The sequence below is a fragment of the Calliopsis andreniformis genome, chromosome 5 (genome assembly GCF_051401765.1).
Source record: "Calliopsis andreniformis isolate RMS-2024a chromosome 5, iyCalAndr_principal, whole genome shotgun sequence".
NCBI lineage: Eukaryota > Metazoa > Arthropoda > Insecta > Hymenoptera > Andrenidae > Calliopsis > Calliopsis andreniformis.
Genome location: NC_135066.1, coordinates 3,521,122 through 3,544,139, shown reverse-complemented (window position 1 = coordinate 3,544,139; position 23,018 = coordinate 3,521,122). Strand labels below are relative to the sequence as shown.

General features: G+C 42.5%; 3 protein-coding genes across 4 annotated transcripts; 1 reads left to right on the top strand and 2 right to left on the bottom strand.

Moving 5' to 3' along the window:
* Nucleotides 1–418: 418 nt before the first annotated feature.
* Nucleotides 419–2,601, top strand: LOC143179900 (uncharacterized). Its single transcript, XM_076379327.1, has 4 exons — nt 419–609; nt 1,245–1,375; nt 1,456–1,527; nt 1,788–2,601. Exons 3-4 carry the CDS (start codon nt 1,521–1,523, stop codon nt 2,390–2,392), a joined length of 612 nt encoding a protein of 203 aa, XP_076235442.1. The 5' UTR covers nt 419–609; nt 1,245–1,375; nt 1,456–1,520; the 3' UTR covers nt 2,393–2,601.
* Nucleotides 2,599–22,805, bottom strand: LOC143179899 (putative epidermal cell surface receptor). 2 transcript variants are annotated; one of them, XM_076379326.1, is made up of 13 exons: nt 22,685–22,805; nt 9,484–9,996; nt 9,058–9,351; nt 8,778–8,970; nt 8,486–8,700; nt 7,999–8,354; nt 7,622–7,889; nt 5,856–6,839; nt 4,999–5,197; nt 4,429–4,927; nt 3,935–4,295; nt 3,627–3,845; nt 2,599–3,460 (listed from the first exon to the last, which is right to left on the bottom strand). In XM_076379326.1, the coding sequence occupies exons 1-13, from the start codon at nt 22,800–22,802 to the stop codon at nt 3,453–3,455; spliced, it is 4,227 nt and encodes a 1,408-aa protein (XP_076235441.1). In that variant the 5' UTR covers nt 22,803–22,805; the 3' UTR covers nt 2,599–3,452. The 2 variants fall into 2 exon arrangements, with proteins under 2 accessions (XP_076235441.1, XP_076235440.1); XM_076379325.1 differs by having other exon boundaries at nt 3,652–3,845.
* LOC143178952 (uncharacterized) lies at nt 5,356–5,850 on the bottom strand (the record flags this gene model as incomplete). The annotated part of the gene is made up of 1 exon (XM_076377899.1): nt 5,356–5,850. A coding segment is annotated over one exon (378 nt), but the record flags the coding sequence as incomplete, so codon positions are not given.
* Nucleotides 22,806–23,018: the final 213 nt, after the last annotated feature.

Here is a 23,018-nt window from a genome sequence, read left to right as displayed (position 1 = left end):
GAAGCATAGTATTTCATTATATAAAATTTTCGAGCGAAAACAATGCATAATAATTGCAAAAACACGATTTTTCTAAATCATAATTGACGTGTTAGACCTATGGCGAGAGGGGCGCGGGTGAAAACTATCAAAATGAAATGCCCGCTAGATGGCGTAACTACTACTGTCCATGAATAATTTACAAGTGCCACCGCTAGATGGTACCACTAGTACCTTAGAGAGTTAGTTACAGCAGCCACTAGATGGTGCTAAATGTTGATTTCGAGGAATACTATTCTTTAGTTCATGAATCGCCGCTAGATGGCTAAGGGTTTTAGTGCGTATGTTTTAATCACCTATTTGTTTAATTGATTTTTCTTCTGATAAATAAACAGTTTTTTCACTCGATTGTATTTTACAGTGTGTTCTGATGGCTTGATAAATATTATGGTCCCTTAGATTGTAATCAGAAATATAAATTTACAAATTACTTTGGGTCGTATAGGTTACTCGACAAGTTAATTATTCATAATGTATTATCACAGTAAATAAACAATTCTGGTGCTTGAAATCGTTATATGATAAAGGTTGAAGGATCTTTAATACTTTTGCAGTCTCAAACTGCACTAAGTAAGTGAATTTCAATATTAAATTTATTAAAAATAACTTTTTATTTACTTATCCCATCATTAGCTTATATATGTACTTATAAAATTGACGACTCTTATCATATCTCTAGACGATTCTAAAAGGTTTTTTCTAATAACATTATTAATTAAATACTTTGGAACTGTTTTGAAATTTAATATAAAGGGGCATTAGATCCATACACTACGATCCTGACGCTGTAACTCTATTACCCTCTTGCGGCGACACCTATGAACTACCATTTTAAGGGTTAACACGCGGGGACCCATAGGCGTCGCTGCTGAAAATTCATAGACTCATAGGCGTCACTTCTTCATAAATTTATAGAAATTATTTTTTTCCTAATAAGTACGCAATATTTCCATTCAAAATTATGACATAATGAATTAGTGTCATTTTCTATCTCTTTGGCATGCTGAGATCCTAAGTTACTCGATGAATAAACTACTTCTAGTGTTATTGCGCCAACAAATCTTTAAGACATTTTGCAACAATAAATAAACAATCCTGTTGCTAGATATCATTGCATAAGTTATGGATACGGTATTTTTATTCTGCATTCTTAGATTTCAAATAAATAATTCGCTAATCAATTATTTCTATTTTTGTAACTGAAGGACGTGACTGGACAGAGGTCAATGTGTTTCGAGTATGTTAAAAATTGCGGACAAAGGAAAGATCGACGCATTTGCGATCGACGGGTCGAACTAGTCGGTGGTGATCATCGAACGAAGGCGCGAAGTTTCCAGTAATTTCTTTTTACTTACGATTAGTTGAATTGTAACACGTTAATATATCTCGTTTATTACAATTGTTTTGTCGTTTTAGGTAATTTTGCAATTTTTATACGTTTTTGCGGTATTTTACCTTCGGCGGTTTAAGATTTGATCAAGATGAAGGGTAAGTGTAACTACTCTATATTATTTACAGAAGTCTTTCAATTATGATTGAATATTGTAGAATATTATTTTTCCTCTCAGTTTCTTGATATGATTTTAGTATTTTTACTGATAATTAATATACTGATAAATACTCAAGTAGCCTTCAAGGTCAACTTTTGTCCTATCATGTTAACGCAGAACCGGCTTTGCCGAGAAACGACGGCCTTCTAGTTTCATTGAAATGGAAAATAATTTCTTGTATCTTTTTTGCTTTTACAGAATTAGTAGCATTGGCGATCTTGCTCTGTTCAGGAGCCATAGCACAAAATTGTGAAGACAATAAACAAGATCAGTGCTCTGCAACAACTTCAGCACCTTTTGACCAGGAGAAAAATTGGAATTCAGCAACATCCATCTATGACTTCCATGCTAAAGACATACATGGAGTGGATGTACCATTGAATAAATATCGTGGACATGTTTGCATAATAGTAAATGTTGCTAGCAATTGTGGACTGACAGATGTTAACTATAGAGAATTAGTACAATTGTACGAAAAGTACAGTGAGAAGAATGGTCTAAGAATTCTTGCATTTCCTTCTAATCAGTTTGGTGGTCAGGAACCAGGCACCTCCGAGCAAATTTTAGATTTTATTAAGAAATACAATGTTACCTTTGATGTCTTTGAAAAAATCGATGTTAATGGAGAAGGTGCTCATCCTTTGTGGAAATGGTTAAAGAGTCAGGCAAGTGGGTTCGTGACCGACAGCATTAAATGGAACTTCACCAAATTCATTATCAACAAAGAAGGCAAAGTTGTTTCCAGACACTCTCCGGCTACTGAGCCTCTTGAATTGGAAACTGAATTACAGAAGTATTTTTAAGTTCTTAAATACTTTCATAGGATTAATATTCGTCATTATCAAGATCTGTGTATCTTTTAAAATTATTTTTCATATAGAAAACTTTAATATTCCATAAATGACTTTATTTTACTTGTTTGTACTCAATTACGTATTCATTTACTTGTTTTGTATGGACATTGTATTGGACAGATAGAAAATAAATAAAATACTCCTTTCCTTAAAAATAAGTTTCATGTTATCTATGTTTAAATGATGAAGTACGACATAATACATCTTATTAATTAACGTATAAACCTCTAATAATATATAAATGTGAACTGTACAAAATTGCAGCTGAGCAAAGGCTCAATAGATTTACTCACAACTTAACGTTAAATACATGAAACAGATATGTGGAACCGATAACGCATGTACGTCGTTAACTTATCATCTATCGCGATTATTAGTATTGCATGACGGCGCTATGTACAAGTTTTAAATACAAAACGCAATTCCACTGACATTGTTAAAATACTTCTTCCGACAAATTACAATTTTATTGCTATTATGAATTCAAGATATAGGGTGTTCAGTTTTAGTGTATACGTATGTAGGTGCATTCTCAATACATGCATTAAATTGAAAAATGATGATTATGAAACATTAGGTAGAACTCTTGGAGGGTGAGCAATGGAATCTACAAATGGAAATTGCTAATAGGAAATATCAAAGTCATTTGAAGACCATTTGCATTATTTCTAATGGCACGTGGTATTGTTTCTACAGGAAGTACCAAAACATTTCCAAGTTCTAATACAAAGTTTCTTAACTGGTTACAAAGTTACGAAAAACCTTTCAATTCAATGTAGTTTTTCAAACCAGTGCATTTATACATTAAAATGGAACACCCTATATGATATAAGAATACCCTTTAACATTTGTAGGCACTCTGTGGCACGAGCGTTACAAATTACTCTCACGAATAAATACAAATGAATAAATTACAAAATTTCAGGCGGTCTCCTTGACATTGCTATTAATGGTAGCCATCTCGTGCTCCGTGTTCTTATTCCTCCCATTCGTTATCGTTACTGCATCTTCACAAGTCTGAAAGGAAACAAAATACTCCGTTTTGCCACAAAATTCATAGAAGATTGTACGAACGATAGAGCAACGAGAATTCCAAGAAGTTCTAACACGAAGAGTTTGCTTAGGCAGGAAGTAATTACAGAATTGGATGATCTATCGTATTAATACAATGAGAGTGAATTACCCATAGTCTCTTGTTGTAATTCTACCTTGTAGGAGGGATTGTCGTACGCTGATGTAGTTTTACGAGGAGATATATCAGCTTTACTGCTGGTCCGTCTCTTCATCAACATCATCAAAAGGATTAGAGTGGACAAGATAGCGAGGGACGCGACAATGGCCACCACAACTAGGGGGCCATAATAATCGCCCTCGTGAAGGGGCAAGGATGCGAGTTTTCCCGCTGGAAATCGAAATTATTAGTCACAATCTATAGTTACAATTTCTCCTAATGACCATTATTCCTGTTATACTCTTCATTATGTCTCCTACCTTGCTGAGACACTGTGGCAGGAAGTAGGACACCCGGTTTGGTAACAAAGTCCTGCACATTGCTCTTCTTTATTCTTCCATTCGTCAAATAAATCTCAAGCCACAGGCGATACCTAGTGCCTGGTTTCAGGTCGCTGATTACAGTCTTAGGATGAGAATCTCTCTTGGCAATTTTGAATGTGCTTGTATCTTCCTTGCCGCTATCGCTCTGATAAATTGCTCTATAAATGTTCACGTATTTGTCTTCAGGATAAGGCACTCCACTCCACGTCACTTCCACATCTGTTGACTTGATCGTCTTGATCTCTACCTTCACGTCAAAGGAATATGGGTCTGGTTCCATTGCTGTGGTCACTTGTATCTGGAAAAGCAACGCAGTCATATTAATCAAAGTATTCAAATTTCCTCGCAAAGTAGTTTAGAATATTTCCTGGAGTTTACTTTTTAACTATTAATTCTTTATTTTACCAGAGGGAACTATCTATAATTCTCACCGTCTTTTCACTGACGAGCTCTGTCAATTGTCCTGGGAAAGGAACAAAGAAGATGCCCACTTCGTAGATGGTCGAAGGCCTCAAGTTCTCTATCACATAATTCCTGACTGCCCTATGGATCAACGGTGTCCCAGAATAAACCTTGCCATCCTGCTCCTTGTACCTCAATTGAACGCCATCAATGAACTGTAGCTCATATTCAGTAAACTTCTTCCACATCACGTTAATCCAAGTGGAATTCGTCTCAGTCACTTGAAGCTCAGCGTCGATCGGTATTTGAGGTGGTAGGGTAGTCACTTCGGCCCTCTTCTCCAAAGTACGAACACTGTAGATTTTGCTAGTGGGACTATTAGCTAGATCCTTCAGCTTCACGGTGATCTTCACCTTGTATTCCGTCGAGGGCTTCAGGTCTCTCAATTCAAACTCCAGTTGAGGAGTCGCGATCAAATCATTCGGGGGCGCGAAGACCTGAGCTTTCCAGGTGGACACGTCATAGTTTCTGTATAAGAAGATAAAAAGTGTTCAGATGGTTCTCTAACTGCGAGACAAAAGTAAAATAATCTAAAGTACGTTTTGTCATTGGTGTATCGCAGCTCGACGCGTCCATGTAGCCCAACCAAGACCTGTGGCACAGTGAAGACGAGACGAACAGTGCTCTCATCAAGGGCCTCGAGGATCTGCACAGTGACTTCGTCAGCGGAAGAAGCGACTGGGAATCCAGGAATGGTCCCAGGCAGAGGGAAGCCCGATGGCAGGTTGTGGTCCATGCCTAAATCGAATAAAAACGCATTAACATCCAACCCTTACAATCTTAAATAATTTTAGAGACAATCAGGAGCATTTTCCTTGTCCTCTCTAGTGACTCTGCCAAAGTCCCTAGGAGCGATAGACACTAAACTAGACTCTAAACATAAAACTCTAAACTCCTCTTCAGGTTCCAAAGCGACACTTTTGTGGCTCACTCTATCCATCTTCCTCCATCAACAAACTCTATCAAAGCTCACAAAAGCGTCTCTCGAAAAAGGGCTGTGGCAGCAGAAGCGTCTATATCTCCTCTAGCATCGCCTTTGCCATTCCACGGGCAAAGTAAACCTGGGTGATCAGGGACGAACCTGACTGGTTGGGCGTTTGTGCTGCGAACGGGTGGTTCAAGTGCGTGGGTCCTGAATGCGATATGTGATCGTCAATGTGTAGCGGCATAGTGAGCTGCGGGTCACTGGCCACGTTATGAGGTATGGCTGGCTGTCCAGGATAGTGTTGGAATGGTCCGGGATTGGGATCGTGCTGATTGATATGTGCTAAGAGTTCCTCGATCTGCTGGGGCGTGTTCGGTATGTCTGGCGTGTGAATGTGATAGGTGATCTGCCCGTTTTCGCTCTTTTGCGCGTAAACGTGCGGCTTCGCAGGCTTCTTCGCGCCTGACCCACCTAAGTAGCCCGACTGGATCTGATTCACAGCAGTGTGCTTCTGTCCCGAGATCTGCTGATGAATATCGTACAGGCCAGGATGACCCTGGGGCGGTCCATGGTCCAACTGAACCAAGCCTGGATGCTGCAGGTTGATGAGATGGTACAGCTCCTCGGGAAGGATCTCCTGCTCTGGATTCCTCTGTCCCTGCTTGGGTCGGCCAGGCAATCCCATAGGAGGCTTGCCTTTCTCAATATCGAACGCTTCACTCGGGGGCGTTTTCTTTTTTGGGTTCACAGGCACGATCACGTTGGGATCGACATTATCGTGGCCCAGAATAGCGCCATGGTACAGTGGCCCAGCGTTGTCGAACTGAGGGTGGAAGCTACCCTGAGGAATATTCTGACCATTCGTGGGCGCGAACGCGAACCCTGGCCCGACGTCCTGGTGAGGATTCAGGGGGATGAACTGTGGCTGATCAGTGGGAATAGGTTTCTGCGGCGATGGTAGCTTATTAGGGTTCACGGGACCCGGTAGGTGTTGGTTGTCATTCGAGTGCACAAGTACTGGTAGATTTTTGTCAGGGAACCTGTCTGGGGCCAGCGGGCCAGGGAAGTAGTCGTCTTTGTGCGGTTTCGAGTGAGGCTCGACTGGCTTCTTAGCATCAGCCTTCGACTTGGCCTTTTCCTTGGGGGGCGGTGGCTTTTCCGTGTGAGGGGGCAAGTGGAAGACGTCCTCCACGCTGGGGTGCGTGGGCTTGTAATCGGGGCTATATGGTCCATTGTAGGGTATCGTAGGGTGCCCAGGGTCCATGGGGTAATGGAAAAAGCCGTGGGTGGTGGTGTCGGGCTCGCGAGCGTCTTTCGAGTCTTCTCGGGAGGGAGTTCCACGGTCCGGCTGCTGGCTGGCCGATTCCGAGTCGTTAGTCGGTCTGTGCCCGATCGGCTGCCGATCGAGCGTGTCTGAGGCCGTGGGGCCGAGGAACGCGGGCGTCGCGTTCGTTCCTGCAATAAGCAAAGTCCATTGTCACAGAAGTCGACGGCCAGTCCATCGTCCATGCATATTTACAGCGGCAGGTCCAAGTATGTACAAGCGTGGTCGTACAAAGCATGCATTCTTCCACTTTCGATCGGTGCGAGCTGGCTCGCGATAGAGGCAAAGTGTGTTCTACGGCGGGGGATACTTCTGTGGTTCGTTCTTCAACCTTCTCGGCTGATAATGGTACGAGGAAAAGGGAATTTCGTTTGAGGGTAATTTATACAGTGGTTCAGCGTGTCCTGGTCCACGACGATCGATGATTGCGTTGGGTGAAACGGTGCGCTAGGGAAGAGTGCGAAATAAGGGTATATGTACACTTTACATTGATACTGGGGAAGCCCAGTCAGGTCCGCGTGGCAGAAACCGTCACCTTTTAACAACTACAGCAATCTCTTTGCAGTTGCTTAAAAAGAATCCCAGTAATATCAACGACAGCCTTGAATTTGGTTCGTCAGAGCCACCGCCACCAGAGAATCAAACATTCACGATCTAGATACCGATTTGACAAGGATCTACTTTCTGCAGAACTGAGCAGGAATATACAGGGTGTTTCACGCAAATAGAATCATTCTGTTCAAATAATATTTGACTATAAACTGAAATTATCCGTGGAAGAAACTTAAACAACATTTCTATAACTTTAAGCACCCTGTATATTTCCTCCTAAAAAAGGAAAATTACAAAACAGAGTGCCTCAGGTGATTCTAAGGTCCTCCTATCCTATGTTCTCTGTGCAACTCCAATTTACCTGGCCCATTCGAAGCTTGACTGTTGCAGCCCCACTGCATGCAGCAATCATCTCCAGGTAGATGCGTCAGCGCTGCCTGATAAGAGGGACAAGGTAAGGTTGCAGGTGGCAAAGCAGGAACTGGTGGACAGGCTGCCTGACAGGACACTTTTCCCATCTCGCAGTAGCATCGTTTCTCGCATCCGGTCACGTTCGAGGGCAATTCGCTCCAGTTGTCATACGTCCTTCCCTCGTAATTGCAGGATCCATTATTCCTGCAGCGTACTTCCTGCGAGCGTGAACGATTGTTAGACTGCTATTTCATAATACTCAACACTCGCTAGTGTCGAAATGAATAGGATAGTTAGTTACTGTTCAACGTAGGAAGTACATTCTACCTGGGGACAGCAATGTGGAGGTTTCGGGGAGAAATTCGGCGGCACAGTTTCCCAGTCCAGGCAATGGGGATCCAAGACGTCGAGACCAAAGTCCGTAGGGCACTCTATCGTGATGCATTCTGCTTTTCCACCTTCGGCGCACATGCAGAACGAGATGCACTCGTCGTACCATTCTGCTCCTACTTTGTATACCTTCCCCCTGTGGCTGCAAGAACCCTTGTCGCCCATTTTATCGGAGATGTTCGTTTTGATCACTTCCGCTGGAAGGACAACTTGCAGCGCGGGACCGTTTCGACTTCCTTCTGTCACTCGCACATAATATGTGTGTGCTGGCTCTAGGTTTGATATGATACCCTCTGAAATGAAATAGTGGATAGGAAATTTCGTTTTGAAAAATATTTTCAGTGAAGATAGACTTCCTTATAAAGAGGTCTCTCTATAATAAAGACTTAGACCTCTTTAGGTATCAATGATATTCTTGTCGTACCTTTGTCAGGCTTCTGCTGTCTCCAAACGTGATTCTTATCAGAAATCTCCACAGTGACATCCTGAGGATTCTTTGCTGACAGTTTTAGCTTAATCGCTGTCGAATTCAGAACCTTCACGTCAGTGAGATTGACGGTCAAATCTGCCGAAATCTCTGGCCTGATCTCATGGTCGCCCAGGGTGACATCGCATAGAGTGATCGTGCAACAAGAATCTCTGAAAGGGGAATAATATATCTTGAATGAACATAAATGAATATTAAGGCAATCTGAAACCAGTGGAAGTTCTACTACCTTGGATCGGTGAGAACGACACAACGATCGTGCTGATTCGTCGCTGAAGTGGTTTCATTAGGAGGACACCTCGGTTGACACTTTAGATTGCCACCTGCTTCGCAGACGCAAACTCTGGTGCAACCATCCTCGACACGCTGGCCCCTCATTATGGTTTTGTTCCCAAAAACGCAAGTTTCTTCGGGTTCAGGCGCTAAACAACAGACCAATATTCTGGTAAAACCCTGGTTCCCTCTAAATCTCGTATCCTAGCGTTTCCAAAATTAAAGAGTATATTCACCTGAGTCAGCAGCACAGACCAAAATAGCGCAACAGGGTTCCTCGGTAACTATTTTTTCCTGACACAGAGGGTCTTCGAGCCCTCTGTTAGCCCTCACATATGGCGAAGAGCAAAGAGGCTTGCAGTCCACTGCCATGCCATCTGCTCCACAAACGCACTTCTCATCGCAGCCCTTGATAATCTTCTCGCCTAGGGTATACGTTCGATTTCCTTCCGTGCACATCATCACGGTTGGCAGTAGGGACGAGGAAATGTTCATGGAGGTCTCATTATGAGGCGCAACATATTCTCCACCTACAATGAATGAAATTTCGTGGTATTAGTATTCTCAGAAGAGCTTCAAGATCAGGAAAGCTAAAATAGGATAGTACTACTTGAATAATTTTTATTTAAGCATAATTCTATCAACTTCGAAAAATCAATTACCTTCAACTTCCTTATCATCGTCGTCCATGCTGACATCGCTGAGGTCAGTGATATTGGAGTGCAAAGAGTTGGTTGGCTCCGGTGCAGAGATGTTTAACGCTCTGCCTCTGCCAGTGGTTTCCTCCGTGACACGTGCTGCCTCTGTACTACTAGCTGGCTCTAAGGTTGTCGAGGAATCGCTGTTCGACGAAGATCCACTCAACATCGACGTGTTCACCACAGACACAATAGGTTCACCGCGGAAGAGTAAAGGAATCGTGATTCCCGTGGCCTCCGTCGGTTTTAAAGTGGTTTCATCGTTCGACTTTGTTGTCGTGGGGTCATCTCGCTTAGTGTCATCATCTTTGAAGGATTTCTGATACTTCTGATCGGATTTGATTTTGAAGTCCACTGGCTTCTTCTTGGGCTCTATCGTGGCCTTGGAGTCCAGCTCCTTCGACTTCCGCTCGATCGTGTCGTTCTTTACTTCTGGTCGAAGTGGTTGGACACCTGGTACCTCGGTAGTGTCAGTAACTAAAAATGTAGAAAGAAATAATGTTGCATTAAAGAAGCGAAAGAAATCAATTTGTTAGTTGATTTATTAATTTTCAGGAAATGGAACACTTGTTAACCACGGTTCAGAGAGCAACGAAGTTACAATGAGATACGCAAAAGAAAGTGGGAAAGCGATTCCTCAGAGACGGTATTTCTTAATTACTTCCACTATCGTAATAGCGAAGTAGTGTCACCGGAAGAGACTCACGTAACGGTAAAGCAATCGTATGTACACTATTTGGCCCCTGAACTTGAGCGCCTGATAGAATCGATCTCGTTAACGTTCTATCGGTTATCGTCTAACGAGTTGCAATTAGAGGGCCTGTGATCACGGCTGCAACTCTGATTACCCTGTGGCACGCCACACCGACGAATCCCTGGCTAATTACTCACTTTTGGATCGAATTTGTCTTTCTAATAAATAACTCCTGAGTACAGTATTTCCTCTGCCATGAATTCTCGGAATTACTCTCTCATTTTCTCTCAGTCGTATTTTTAATGACAGAAACATGATTATTCTGTTGCATAAGTTCGTTGTTATTAATAAGTCACAAGATCACAGCAAATAAAGACTAGATATACATAAATTAATAACATTGAGTTCAATTAGCTTCGCAGTTTCCCCATTTTTTGGTCAACAAATTTAGCTTCGTTTTGCATCTATTTCTTTATCAATTTCCCTTCGCATATTTTTCTTTTTCCACGGATATCCTTGACAATATTTATTTTTACATTCCCGAAGAACCTCTGGTTCCAATATCCCCACGATTGTTCGCCAATGCATTTATCTTGCCCAGTGTTACCAGTCGGACAGGCGTCCGACATCGAGACGACTCGATTGGCTGTTTCACCGAGGATCCCTGTTTCGCGGACGTTTCGCAAGCGAAGATTCGCGCGCGATACTGCGACCAACCAGAAACTTTCCATCCGGGGCTGCCCGATGAAAACGCGCTCGTACTGTTACGTCAAACGACCTGGCCTGGTCGTGGATCGGACAGATCCACGTTCCCATCGGCTGTTTCTTTCGCGATTTACCGCTGGTTGTTCGAGTTTTTGCGATCGGTCGCCTGTGTCTCCCTGCACGAGTTGTTCCAGGTCGTTTGCGCGGCGAAAGATTTTATTGATGGTGTCGTGGATCGCTGAGCGCCATTTGAACACTCAACTAAGACATGTACCACTAATTACTGAAGAAAAATTGAGCTTTGATCTCGGAACAAAAAATATTTATTCTGATCTCTTCAGCTATGGTAAAAAGTATAAATAAACGCTTTCAATCGCTGATTTGATGGTCCTTTTAACGGAAACTTAGCTCCTTCATTCTGGAATTGATTTCTTCCGCAGATGAATTTCGATGGCCCTGGTTTTTGTTGTAGCAGGAATCCTGATCGACCAGGCTCGATCGAAAGTCGAGGACGACCGTGACTTTTATTACGGCATGAATGGGGAACCGTAACGGTGCGACCGGTTCACACGAGGCCAATGCTCGTCATCAGGATCCACCTGACGTGGTAGGCCGTTCGAAGGCACCGTGTAACGATTTTGCGTGTAAGTAGGTGACGATCTCCTTTTCCACTCGCCGCATGCATATGTATCGACGCTGGCCCGAAAAGGAATCCGGCCCCTTTCGTACCTCGTAATTCCTTTTAAACGATGCAGCCTGCGCATAGGTAAATTAAAAAGCTGGGCTGCTGGCGTTGCGAAAGAGTACGAGGATCTGTGGGCGATGACCTAGAGGTGTAAAAATCATTCTTGGTAAAACGTTTAATCACAAGAAAGCGTAGAAACTTGGATCCTCTTCATGTGTTTTCGAAATTCCTAATAATTGTAGATAAATATCTTTAAGTAATGCTTTTGAATTAATAATATTGCTTGATGTATAAATAGTGAAACCTATTCCGTTTTTTTAATTCAGTTTATCCAAGCGAAAAGGATCCTCAGTGTCGAAGGTCGTCTAGTGCAACGATAGCCGATGTATATTGCACTCAGTCGTTTGCGGCTTGAAAGTTACGGTGTATCTCTTGCAGCGTTTGGTTAGCGTGACCTATTCTGTGTTTCTTCTCTTTTCTGCTTTCTTCTCCGCGCAGAACCTAAATCCCCATCGATGGATTCGTTTTCTAAGGAAGTGGTCAGTGTCGTTTCCAAAGAGGCCAAGAAAGCTGCTCGTGGAACGCGGAATTGCTCATGGCGCGTTAAAAGGATCTCCACTTGGTTTCCTCGTCACCGGAAGTCCCGAGTGCTCGTGAACCCGCCAAGGAAAGCGCGTTCGACCGCCTCAAAATCGAGCAAAGCCTTGAGCATCAACTTACGCGTATTTTCTGCTTCGTACGCTGCTCTCTGACGCAATCCAACTTGGCGCTTCGCGGAGGAAAGGTTGATGTAATTAACGAGCCATTCTACGAACTTACGTGACCATATTTGTCGCTTCTTCAGCGAGGAGAAGAGTAAAAGGGTGAGCTGCGAGTTTTTGCAGAGGAAAGCAACACCTCGAGGCTTTAATTATTATTGCATTTTTATGGAATTTCACGCTTGCTTGTTTTTTATTGTAATAGGTCGTTGATCCTTTTCAAGAATTCCGTAGCTTGAATCCATTTATTTTGCTCCAAGCAGAGGGTACAATTTTCTCGACTGCGCTTCTAATATCCCTGGTCATAACCCGACGAGCAGAAACTCTCGATGCAGCTTCTGTCGTTACTCCCAGAGACCTTGAACCCTACTTCTCGGTAGAACGACTCGTGCAGGGTCAGGACTGCAGCGACGTAAACACAGAGAGTAGAGTTGCGCAGCGAGGCTTCGATAATCACGATTCTCATCAGATTAAACGGAATTTAACTCTTTGCACCCTGAAAGATCTTACTGCAGGGTAATCGACTCCTTTCTTGGAACAGATTACTGTTTCTCTTCCCTGAGAATCAGATGCAGCATTGGAAAGGAATTCTTCTCCCTCAGACAGTCTTGAACTTAAAAGAGAAGAATAGAAAGAAGAAGTTTCAAGATTGCACTGATCTTCAGAGGTAGATATCGGTGAAAACTTGAAGCTATTATTTAGTAATGTCTGGATGAAACAAAGTACTTAAGTGTTAAGAAAAGGGGAACAAAACTGGATGGAGTAGCCAGAAGGCGAAGAAAAGGGGGAGGTTAAAATGGTCGGTCACCAAGCGTGCCTTTGGCCATACGGTATTTTATCCTACTTGCTACTCGCTGCACGATCATTATTTTGTTTCATACATCACGTTTCGTTGGTCAGCGCCACGAACCATCGATGAGTCGTTAAAGAAACCTTCCATAGCGAACCACGACTAAAACGTTATTTTCCATATCACAAAATAGTATCATAGATACAAGAATACGAGTAAAACTCAAAACTGGGTAGAAGTACTATTTAGCTACCTTATGTAAATTCCTCCCACATTATAGACTTTTACAAAGTAAAGAAAAAAAGTGATTTTAATGCGAATAAATATTCCTGAAGTAGAAAATTCAATGCATGGAGACCATGAGAAAACGCGTGTCTGTCACTTACAAGTGGAATGGCAAGTGTTTCGAAGAGCACAGAATTGCATGCACTACTTGCTACACACGATGCATTAGTACGTCACATTTCACTTGCTAACCCGTCAGGCTTCGTCAACCGACTTCTAATACCTCTGATCATATCTTTTTGCTTATAATTTACTGCAGATTTCTCAGACTCAAAGACTTAACAGTACATAAATATAATTGAATTTAAAAAAGATGGAAACAGGGTTCGTCGATCTTCATGCCTTGCTAGACGCAATCACAACCAATGATTAAAGAAGATACACTGTTAGTGAGCGTAAGATCGTCGACCTCTTTACTACACATCTGCAAAAAAGATCAATCCTCGATGAACCCTCCACAGTGAACGGCTCACGATTCCTATGCTAGCGTTCGATTTCGTGCTCCAGTTGACCGCCGCCGCGCGATTAATCGTTTCCACGCTTCACCGACCTCGTCCACTAAATTGTGGATTTTCACCGCGGGAAAAACGATTCTTTTTTCTAGTAAAAGCGAACTGACGATTGCACCACTGTACGAGTTTTTTACGACAGCTTCGTTTTCAATTGTCGAATGTATATTTGCAGAGGTCGTTAATAGATTGTATAATATTACGACTGTTGAGTAAGAGCGAGGATAAAAACTAAGCTAGCTAATTTTCTTGTTGATTAAAGAACATTTTATCGACACGACGAAGTTATTTTATTACTTCTTAAGTACTGCAGATTACAATTTAGTGGCCATTTGAGAGCTCGTAGGTTTGCTTGAATTTTTGACTTGGACAGTCTGTGGCAACGACTCCTTGTAAAATTCAGAGAACCTGTCCAGCCGGGAATACGAGAAAAATGATGCCTACTTTTAGTTTCTGAACTGTGTTTCGCAAAGGGGAGAGGACCGCGCGAAGTGTAACGCGGTGTTGCGAGGAAGGATGAAAAGTGAGGGGTCGGAACGGTGGCATTTTAAATGTGAGAGCTACGCCTCGAGGAGGAATTCCTCGTTCGGTCAGCCGTGCTACGTTACACCGAAATAAACTTACGCTGCACTAGAACCAATTGCATATCGCGTGGTTTAGAAGGCTTGAATTCTAGAACACTGTAACTCCTCGCTGGTAATACTATGTATGCTCCCTAGATATTTCTTGAAGGACTCTTGCATTTATTATTCACAATTATCCGAGATTTCTCATGGTATTACTGAGATATTTTTCCAGTCCAAGGTGTGTGTTACATCTGGGTCAGACTCGAGTTCACACATTTCATCGCCATTCAGATACACACACTTTTTAGGAAATCTACTAGCTAGAAATATGATAGAACACTTCAGTTTTCTAATTTCAAAAGAATTCTCTTATCTTCAATACCTTTTACACAAATGAATTCAAGTGAAACAGTTTCCGCAGCGCATCCTTCATTGTATACGCCTGTTTCCAGTATCTCAGGCTTTCGAAAGAACTCGCGAGCGATTTGCGAGTTGCGTTCAATCGCATCCATTGTCTCCGTTCTCTTTCTTCTTCCTTGATGGTCGAGCAAGCTAACGGTTTCCGGTGGACTCGCGATACCAGAATGCGAGAAGCAAATCGAATCGTCATCGCATCTTATGTAGGTACACGCGTGCTCTTTACGAATCGTTGGATTTGTAGGTAATCGGGCAAAGTGCCATTTGGTTGTCGTCGTGTTGCTGCATGACGAGAACTCATCATTGAGGGGACATTGAAGGAGTCATTTAATACAGTTACGCTTGAATATTTCTTCTGGTCTATTTGCTTGAGTTGCTAATGATACAGGTTTTATAAAATATTAAGGAGAGGTTAATTCCCAATTGACGTTTTCTAGTTCATATTTTGTGTAAGAGAACCTCAGACTGTTTACATGCAGGAGACAGCGCGGTGCCATCGCAGAATGCGTAATAGGGGTTCTATTACATAGCATCCTTCCACGCGATTCAACTAGACGAAACAAAGAATCATTCTTCGCACATATTCGCACGGGACAAACGAGATATTTTATTCAAGGAAGACTTCTACCAGCGTACGTCTCGAATGAATGAATCACGTGCGATTCGACTTGAGAAACAACTTCGAAACCCCTGTTCACAAGTAGATAACTGTTTCTCTCATAGTCAGACTTCATTCTAAAACGCTTTGGTGTTATAAATTGAAGTCTAGCTACAGTTTCTCATTAACGAAGTAATTCTTGGGAATAACTGCATCACCTTTCCAATTATTCCAGAGCTGATTCACTACTCATGAGGTGAGTCATTAAAATCTTCTGTCAGGATTCACCTGAGAACAAATGTCATTCCCCACCTTGTGCAAAAAAGGATTGAAATTAGGTCAAGGGTGTCCAGAGTGCATAATAAATTAAAAAATTATAAAAAGTCGATAATTATATTGAAAAGAAAGTACCTAACTGGCATTCGGTCACTGTACTCGCACAATAAGCTCATATTACTCTAAGTACGTTTTTTCTTTCGTCCAACGTACGAACGTAGAAAGCAAGCGGAATTAATGCGATCAAAGCAACGCGAAATTTCTAAATTTCTCCAGAACCATCTCGTTCGTTTCTCCGAAAAATCACTCCTCCACGAATCAACCGATTCATCAGTTATTTCGCGTGCTTCGATTTAATAAATACGCTTATTTTTTCACGGTATTGACTCGAAAGCGACTCGCGAAATGTATATCTATATAATTACACACTTTTCCTGTTTTCGTGTTCGAATCAATTCAGCGGAGATCTAAGCTTCCCAATCTCCAAGGAAAGAGGCGTTTTTAGCACTGCGAATGGAATTTCATGGTATTGTCCTTTCACTCTGCTCTATACAGATGCCCCGCCCTTCCTGTTAACGCGATGGGTAGGCCGCAAAGGTGGAATAATAGAATCTAGTGCAGGTGTCTCCTAATACGATCGCGGCTCTGGAACTCGGTGATTTCAACGCCGCGCTAGGGATCCCTCTCGCGCGGGCATTCAACTCTCTTTGAGAGGGCTCAGAATATTCTGATTAAAACCTTCTTCTTATATACTAACGAAGCTTGACGTACACTGACATTATTCCTACTTTATGCTTCGGTTTCTATCGCGGAAGTTCCATAAAAAGCAACGAAGGTGTTCGAACAGAGATTGCAAAGCAATTTAAACATGAACAATTGCTTCTATGCGGGCGTTGAAGTCTCTGATACTGGTCTATCGACGATTCCGTTAGGAAAGTGTTTTTACTGTTTCTTGTAATTGGAATTACATAAGCAGATGTGCTTGTATTGCAAGTATGGATCAATAGTTTCACTCTGTATTGGATAATATCTGTAACGATGGTCTTAAGAAACAGAAAGACGCGCAACAGACATCGGCACAGAACGTGTACGTGCACGTGACGGAATAGGCCAGCTCGAAGGCAAGACAGGCAGCCACTTCGAAGCGTCGAAGAGTTCTCTGCCCTCTCTTCTACGTTCATCTTCCAGCTCTACGCGAGAAGCATGTAATACATGATCTCGCGTGCGGCAGACTTAAGTAACAGTATACTGGGTGTACTTGGATGAACCAACGCACTTAAATGGAGAAAGAAATCGACTGTCGACTAACGGTAGTATCGTCAACATCTAAGACAAGCTTCTGATATGAAGAAACTTTAGAGGGTTTATAAACTCTAAGAAATTATTAAAGTGGTTTTTTCCTCTGTATGCTCAGATCTTTCTTCGTTTTATCGTTGAAAGAATCGTCAGAGAGCCGATGGAGAAAAAGTCTCGTGATCTAGTTGGAAGACACTGCTTTTGGCAAATGGAGCACCCAGTACCGATAACTTAATTGATGTCTCCTGTGGAGCACGAGCGACCAGTGGCCATTAAGTGAAAGTCACGATTGTCAGGTGAAGAACAATGAAGTGAGAAGCCTGGAGAATGAGATTTAATTACTGTAATTAAGATGAAGAACGATTAGCCTTGTTTTCCCGCGTTGAGTATCCTCGTTTGGACCATATTTGAAACTTCCACGAACCAGTCATGTAATTCTGTTCTGATTCCAGAGGGAGAATGACCAGCAGTCCTTGAGAAGACAAGAGGAAATTTAATGGAGACTCATATGGAATGTCATAGAAAGTATAAATTACCAAGCTGCGCTCAGTTGCTGCATGTCTTGTATTGATGACTGTTTATAGAGCACTGAACTGGTCATGTACATAGTCGAAGGATACTATTATGTGATAGTCGCAACAAAGATATCGCGAGGACTATGCTCGCGTCGAGAATATAAAGGACGCAATACGTTCACTCGCATATTTATAGTACCGTTAACCTGGTTACATCGACAACTACAGGGGTCTTCGTAGTCCACGATCCTTGGTGGAACATGCTCGCGATACGATCTTAACTCCTTCTCAAGCGGATAATTAATCCTAATCGAATCGGTAATGACACCAGGATTGCAAGATTTCCAGCATTCACGTTGCTTCGAATTGCTACAGAAAGCATCAGTAATGGCGCGTTCCTTTAGATCACCCGTTACATAAACACTTATGCCCACTTGACCAGGTATGTTCCTTTCCCCTGTTGGCAGCAGCAATCCAGATTATTTCGTGGGAAGAATTATTGCGACTGTGTCAACCGCGCTCAGAAAACTAGAAACGTATTGCCTGGCGCTCCGTTTGCGCAAAATTTCACTGAAATCTCTTCTGAAAGCACGCGATGGCTGAGGAAATTGCACAGCATCCTGTTTCAAGTATCTCGCCTGTCACTGTAATTGCAATCGATTCTACTGAGGAAAATCACCGAAAATGGTGCTAGACAGCAATCGAGCTAAGTGACTGTTGAAGGAAGAAATATGATTCTGCACGTGTGAATACTTAGAGAAAAACAATTCCTACGTGGGAGCTGGGCACGACGAAATAGAAAGTCGTCCAGGTTACGCAAATTAAAAAAGATTATATGGTATCGCAAAGACGTGATAGTTATTTAATTAGGAGCAGGAGACGCGTATCTGCTAGATGAATTGGCTTCGAAGTGGTGCAATGTGCGTCCTAGTGCGAGAGGATTCGAACGAGCCTTTCCAAGCGAACCGAAGGACGTGTTTTCTGCAATTACCTTGGATGCAATTAAAAATGTTTCTCGCTTTACCAGGCCAACTGCCACGATTCTGGCCAGATGCGAGCGTTTCCGCTTCTTTCTCTTTAATTGGGACACTGCGCAGCTTCATTCTGATATTAGGAAGCGAGCTGAGGTGGTGATAACGATCGTAGAATATCAAACAGTACTGCTTCTTTCATTCTAATTAGTCAAAGCATCGCTAATTATTCTAGGATCGGTGTTGATGGTATTAGCTACTCTGCACTTCTTAGACACGCGTTGTAAATGAACTTTATAAAATAGCTTCTACCTCGATGTAAGCGTGGAATTAATTCAAAATAGCTCTGTCTCTCCTAGAATATTACGTAAATTTGTTCGTATTTCACCATCTTTATGGCTACCTGATGAAGCAATGATCGACACTTCACTTCTGCTGCATCACATAAACACTGACACATTTCAATAGCTCAGAAAATTTTAACTAATATCAGAAGACGCTTCTGGCTTAATGGTCCCTTTACAATATTCCTCTCTGTTCAGCTTATCACTGTATTACTTTGAAGTTAGAATACAGTAACTTTAGTATACTACTTCTAAAGAAGTGGTCCCTTAAGATAAGTCAATTTATATGCACCCTCAACGTCGCGTCGCTCCAGAAAATGACTCCAGTAAACACGCATACGACTGCTATTCTTAAATTCAATGAAGCGACCTACATCTCGCGCGATTTTTGTTTCATTGTTCTGTTAATAATCACAGGCGTCGCGCGATCTCAGACATAAAAAGGACAAACTTGGCGGGAGAAGAAAAGGTCGAAGAAAAAAGAGGTCTCGAGGAGAAAGGTGGGCGCACGAAATTCCATTCAGATCAGCTCAGGTAGATCCGTCGAACCGGTCGAAATAAAAGTAGAAGGAGATTTCGAAGAAAGACGTCGACTTCCACTTCCATTATACTCGATCAATGTGAGAAGGGAGTGTATCTCATGCACCAATTGGAGCATCTTCGAGAATAAATGATATACTGTGACGATGAAGATGAATCTGTATGCAGAATAATTTTTGCTATAGATAATAATTGTCAATAATTCTGTCGCGTATGGAGAATTCGAAGTTTCCAGAATGTCCGACCTCAAACACTGGCCCTGTTAGTCATCGTGTTGCGTTATTGATAAAACATTCTACCTTTTCGTGCAGGGAATACTTGAATCAAATATGAGGCTAACTTGCGTGACAGCTGCCCCGAATAGAGATCGAAGACACGATAATTCGAGAAGCTAACGCACTAAGGGGTTCCCAGCCCATTCGTGATATAGAGTAATCTGTCTGCGTTCAGCAATGAATAAAAGCTTATAATACAGTCTGTTGAACTCTCATAAGCAGTTCTTTATATTCTTTTTAGAATTCGTTCAAATAAAATGACCGCCCAAAGTCAATATTATTACTGATTGGAGATGCATGTCTAAGAGACGTTCTTCTCAGACGTCACCAGGCTGCTGGTTTCTTTATTTTTTCCCAAGGCCGTTCATAGGAGTAAATGCGTGTCGACCAGTTCGCCAACTGGATCCAACGCTACCGTTAACGTGCCCCACGCACCTCCCTCTTACAATACGGCTTCTCCCAGACTGTTTACCTTCCCGATCAAGGCGCAAAACGGCCACGAGGGACACGTGCGACCGCAGAATCGATTTTATTGCACGTCGTTTCGAATCACGCCACTCTATCTTAACACTGCCATTATTGCCTGCTTGCTCTCTTTTAGCAGAGAATTCAGATCCCTTTGGAGCCATTTTTGAAGTTAGAAAAAATATCTGCTTCCTTTTGGAGCTACTTCTGAAGCCAGCAAAAATATTTAGACGCCAGAGATTAGTAACAGATGAAGGATTCCTCTCTTCATTTCTCATTGTTTCGAGTCATACGAAAATAGAATGGTACTCCGTTCCGCGACTCGGGTTTTCGCTCCGACGAAGAATGGACCAGGATATTGAGCAACAGGAAGCGTAGAGATAACTCTGTCGACCATCGGTTTTCCTTCACTGGAGGTAGAGCTAGGTAGGAGTCAGAAATTTCGTGGAACGTATGAATCGGCGGAGAGTGTTTCAATGGCGGCAAGAAACGCATGAAAAGGGCCGTTTTGCGGTCTCGATTTCCCCTGTGGAATCTTCCCTCGTGGAAAGTAATCGTTACCAAGAACTTTCCACGCAGTTGACACGGTGCAGCCTTGCGTTTTTGCTTCTGCAGCCGACTTTTACGGAAGAAACGTTATTACTGACGTCGCACTCAAGAAGTGCGACGGGTTCTTCATCGTGCTTTTCTGAACAGATCTGACTTGCATCTGTAGGAAATTATATCGAAGCAGTTGGTTTTGTCTCCCCACTTTTGCAGACTTGAAGGGATAAATCTTAATGGAAGCGCAATGCTCTCTGAACCGCTACGCTACCATGAAGGAGATATCCCGTGACAAAAATTCGTTTGTATGATGCCGCGAACGAGGTGTCTCACACGCCTTTGTTGTAATTTCAGGATAAGTCAGATATTAATATAATATAATATAACATCACAATTATAAAGAGAAGAGTTCTTTTTACATATATTGTTGTTTTTGCGTGATATCCTTTTAGAGATACATCATGATAGGCTATGATCGCGATACAATCCCTTCGAATTGAAATGAAGCTTTTTCCATTTGTAATCGAAACTGTTTGTGGTCATGAGATACTTTTTAGTAATCTCGATATTATATTTAGATATTCATGTGTAAATATAGAAAAACATTCTCGCGAGATACCACGCCCGTGGCGTCGTACAAATAATATAGTGTCTCGAGATATTTCCTCCGTAGTTGCGAAGCGATTAATGCTCTGGATTCTGCGATTACATTAGTTGAAAACAAACTACTTAGTAAAGACTTTTCCAGCACGATTGCCTTCAGCGCTGCAATCTTTTAAGCATTCTGCTCATTTCTACCAATGAATCATTACTGATTCACTAATTTACATTAAGAAAAACGGAGATCCCCGATTTCGGGGGAAGTGCCGGATGCAAGGTCGAGATGTCGCGCGATTTCTATTGACAGCTGCGAACCAGCTTGATATTCGTGTTAGTGGGCGACTGGACACGTCGAGATTTCTCGCGGACGCTCCGAGCGATCGTCCTCCATCGCCGGCGAAATCTGTCTCTCCTCTTTTGGAAAAATCTCTCCGAGGACTCGGGGAAAAGCTGTCTTAGCTTGCCCCGCGGAAGAGACGATTTCGCGGGAGTGTTAACTAGAACCTCCACTGTCCCGCCTTTTCTTTTACCGATTTTATTTCTAGTGGATGACATCAGAAGGCAAACGAGGACGTGACAGAATTTTTCACCACTTTTGCGCGGGATACCGTTACCGACTTGATGATCGCTGGACTCTCGCCGACGCTTCTCTGTCTAATTTGCGTTGGAAGTTACCATAGTGTTAATAGTTTGCGCAAGGAGTCGCGAATTAGGGGACCGAAGGCTCTAAATTAGTTAGAGGACAAGGTTAAGAGCGATTACTGAGCAAGATTTTCATACAAGGGAATATATTAGCCTCCATAATTATTGGGATCATTTGGTGATATCTGATTAAAACGTTCATTTTGAATGAGAGTCGCTATGAATGGAGTATCATCATAACTTGTAGACTAGAAAAATCACTAAAAATGTAAAAATATTCAAGGTATTTTATTCTGATTCCATCATTGCCCAAATACTTATAAACGGTTGTGTATATTTATGTAGATTTTGCTGAGGAAAAGTTTCACTAAGCGGCATAAAAATTCTAAAAATACCCGAGCCTCTGGGAGACAAACAATAAGTAAAAAACACTCTGCCAATAAGTAAAAAAAATCTCTCGACACTGTGCTGCAAAGTGTACCTTCCAAACTAATCACTCCCAAAACCAGTTACAAGCAGTGCCCCATTATTTACTTCGCGTTCATCAAGAATGTAGTACACTCAATAACAAGTCTCTCCAAGCGACTCGAATCTCTATAAATTGTACAAGAACCAAGGATCTCCAAAGAGACAAGAAACTTGGCGGCAAGTAGAAATCGCGTTCGAGAAAACAATAGAGAAAATCGCTCACCGTCGATGGTGGTCCTCGTCACTGTGTCGACGTCAAGGGCCGAGGACAGGATGGCGACCCCGCCTAGGAGCCAGAGTCCTGCGACCGCGGACAGGATGCATCTTTCCTGGATACGCATCCTACCGCATTCTTCTGCACCGTTCTTCGTAAACACGCTCGGAACACCAGTCTCGCGCTGGAACTCTGTCGCACAGAGAAACTAACCACTCGAGCAGAACAAACGCGTTTTTCTGGATATCTGCGGCCTCCTCGAAGCGCGGCACTCGGTCAGAGGATCCTCCAGGACGAAACGTCGCGGGGTAAACACTTGCCTCGAACTGGACCGAGGGCACAA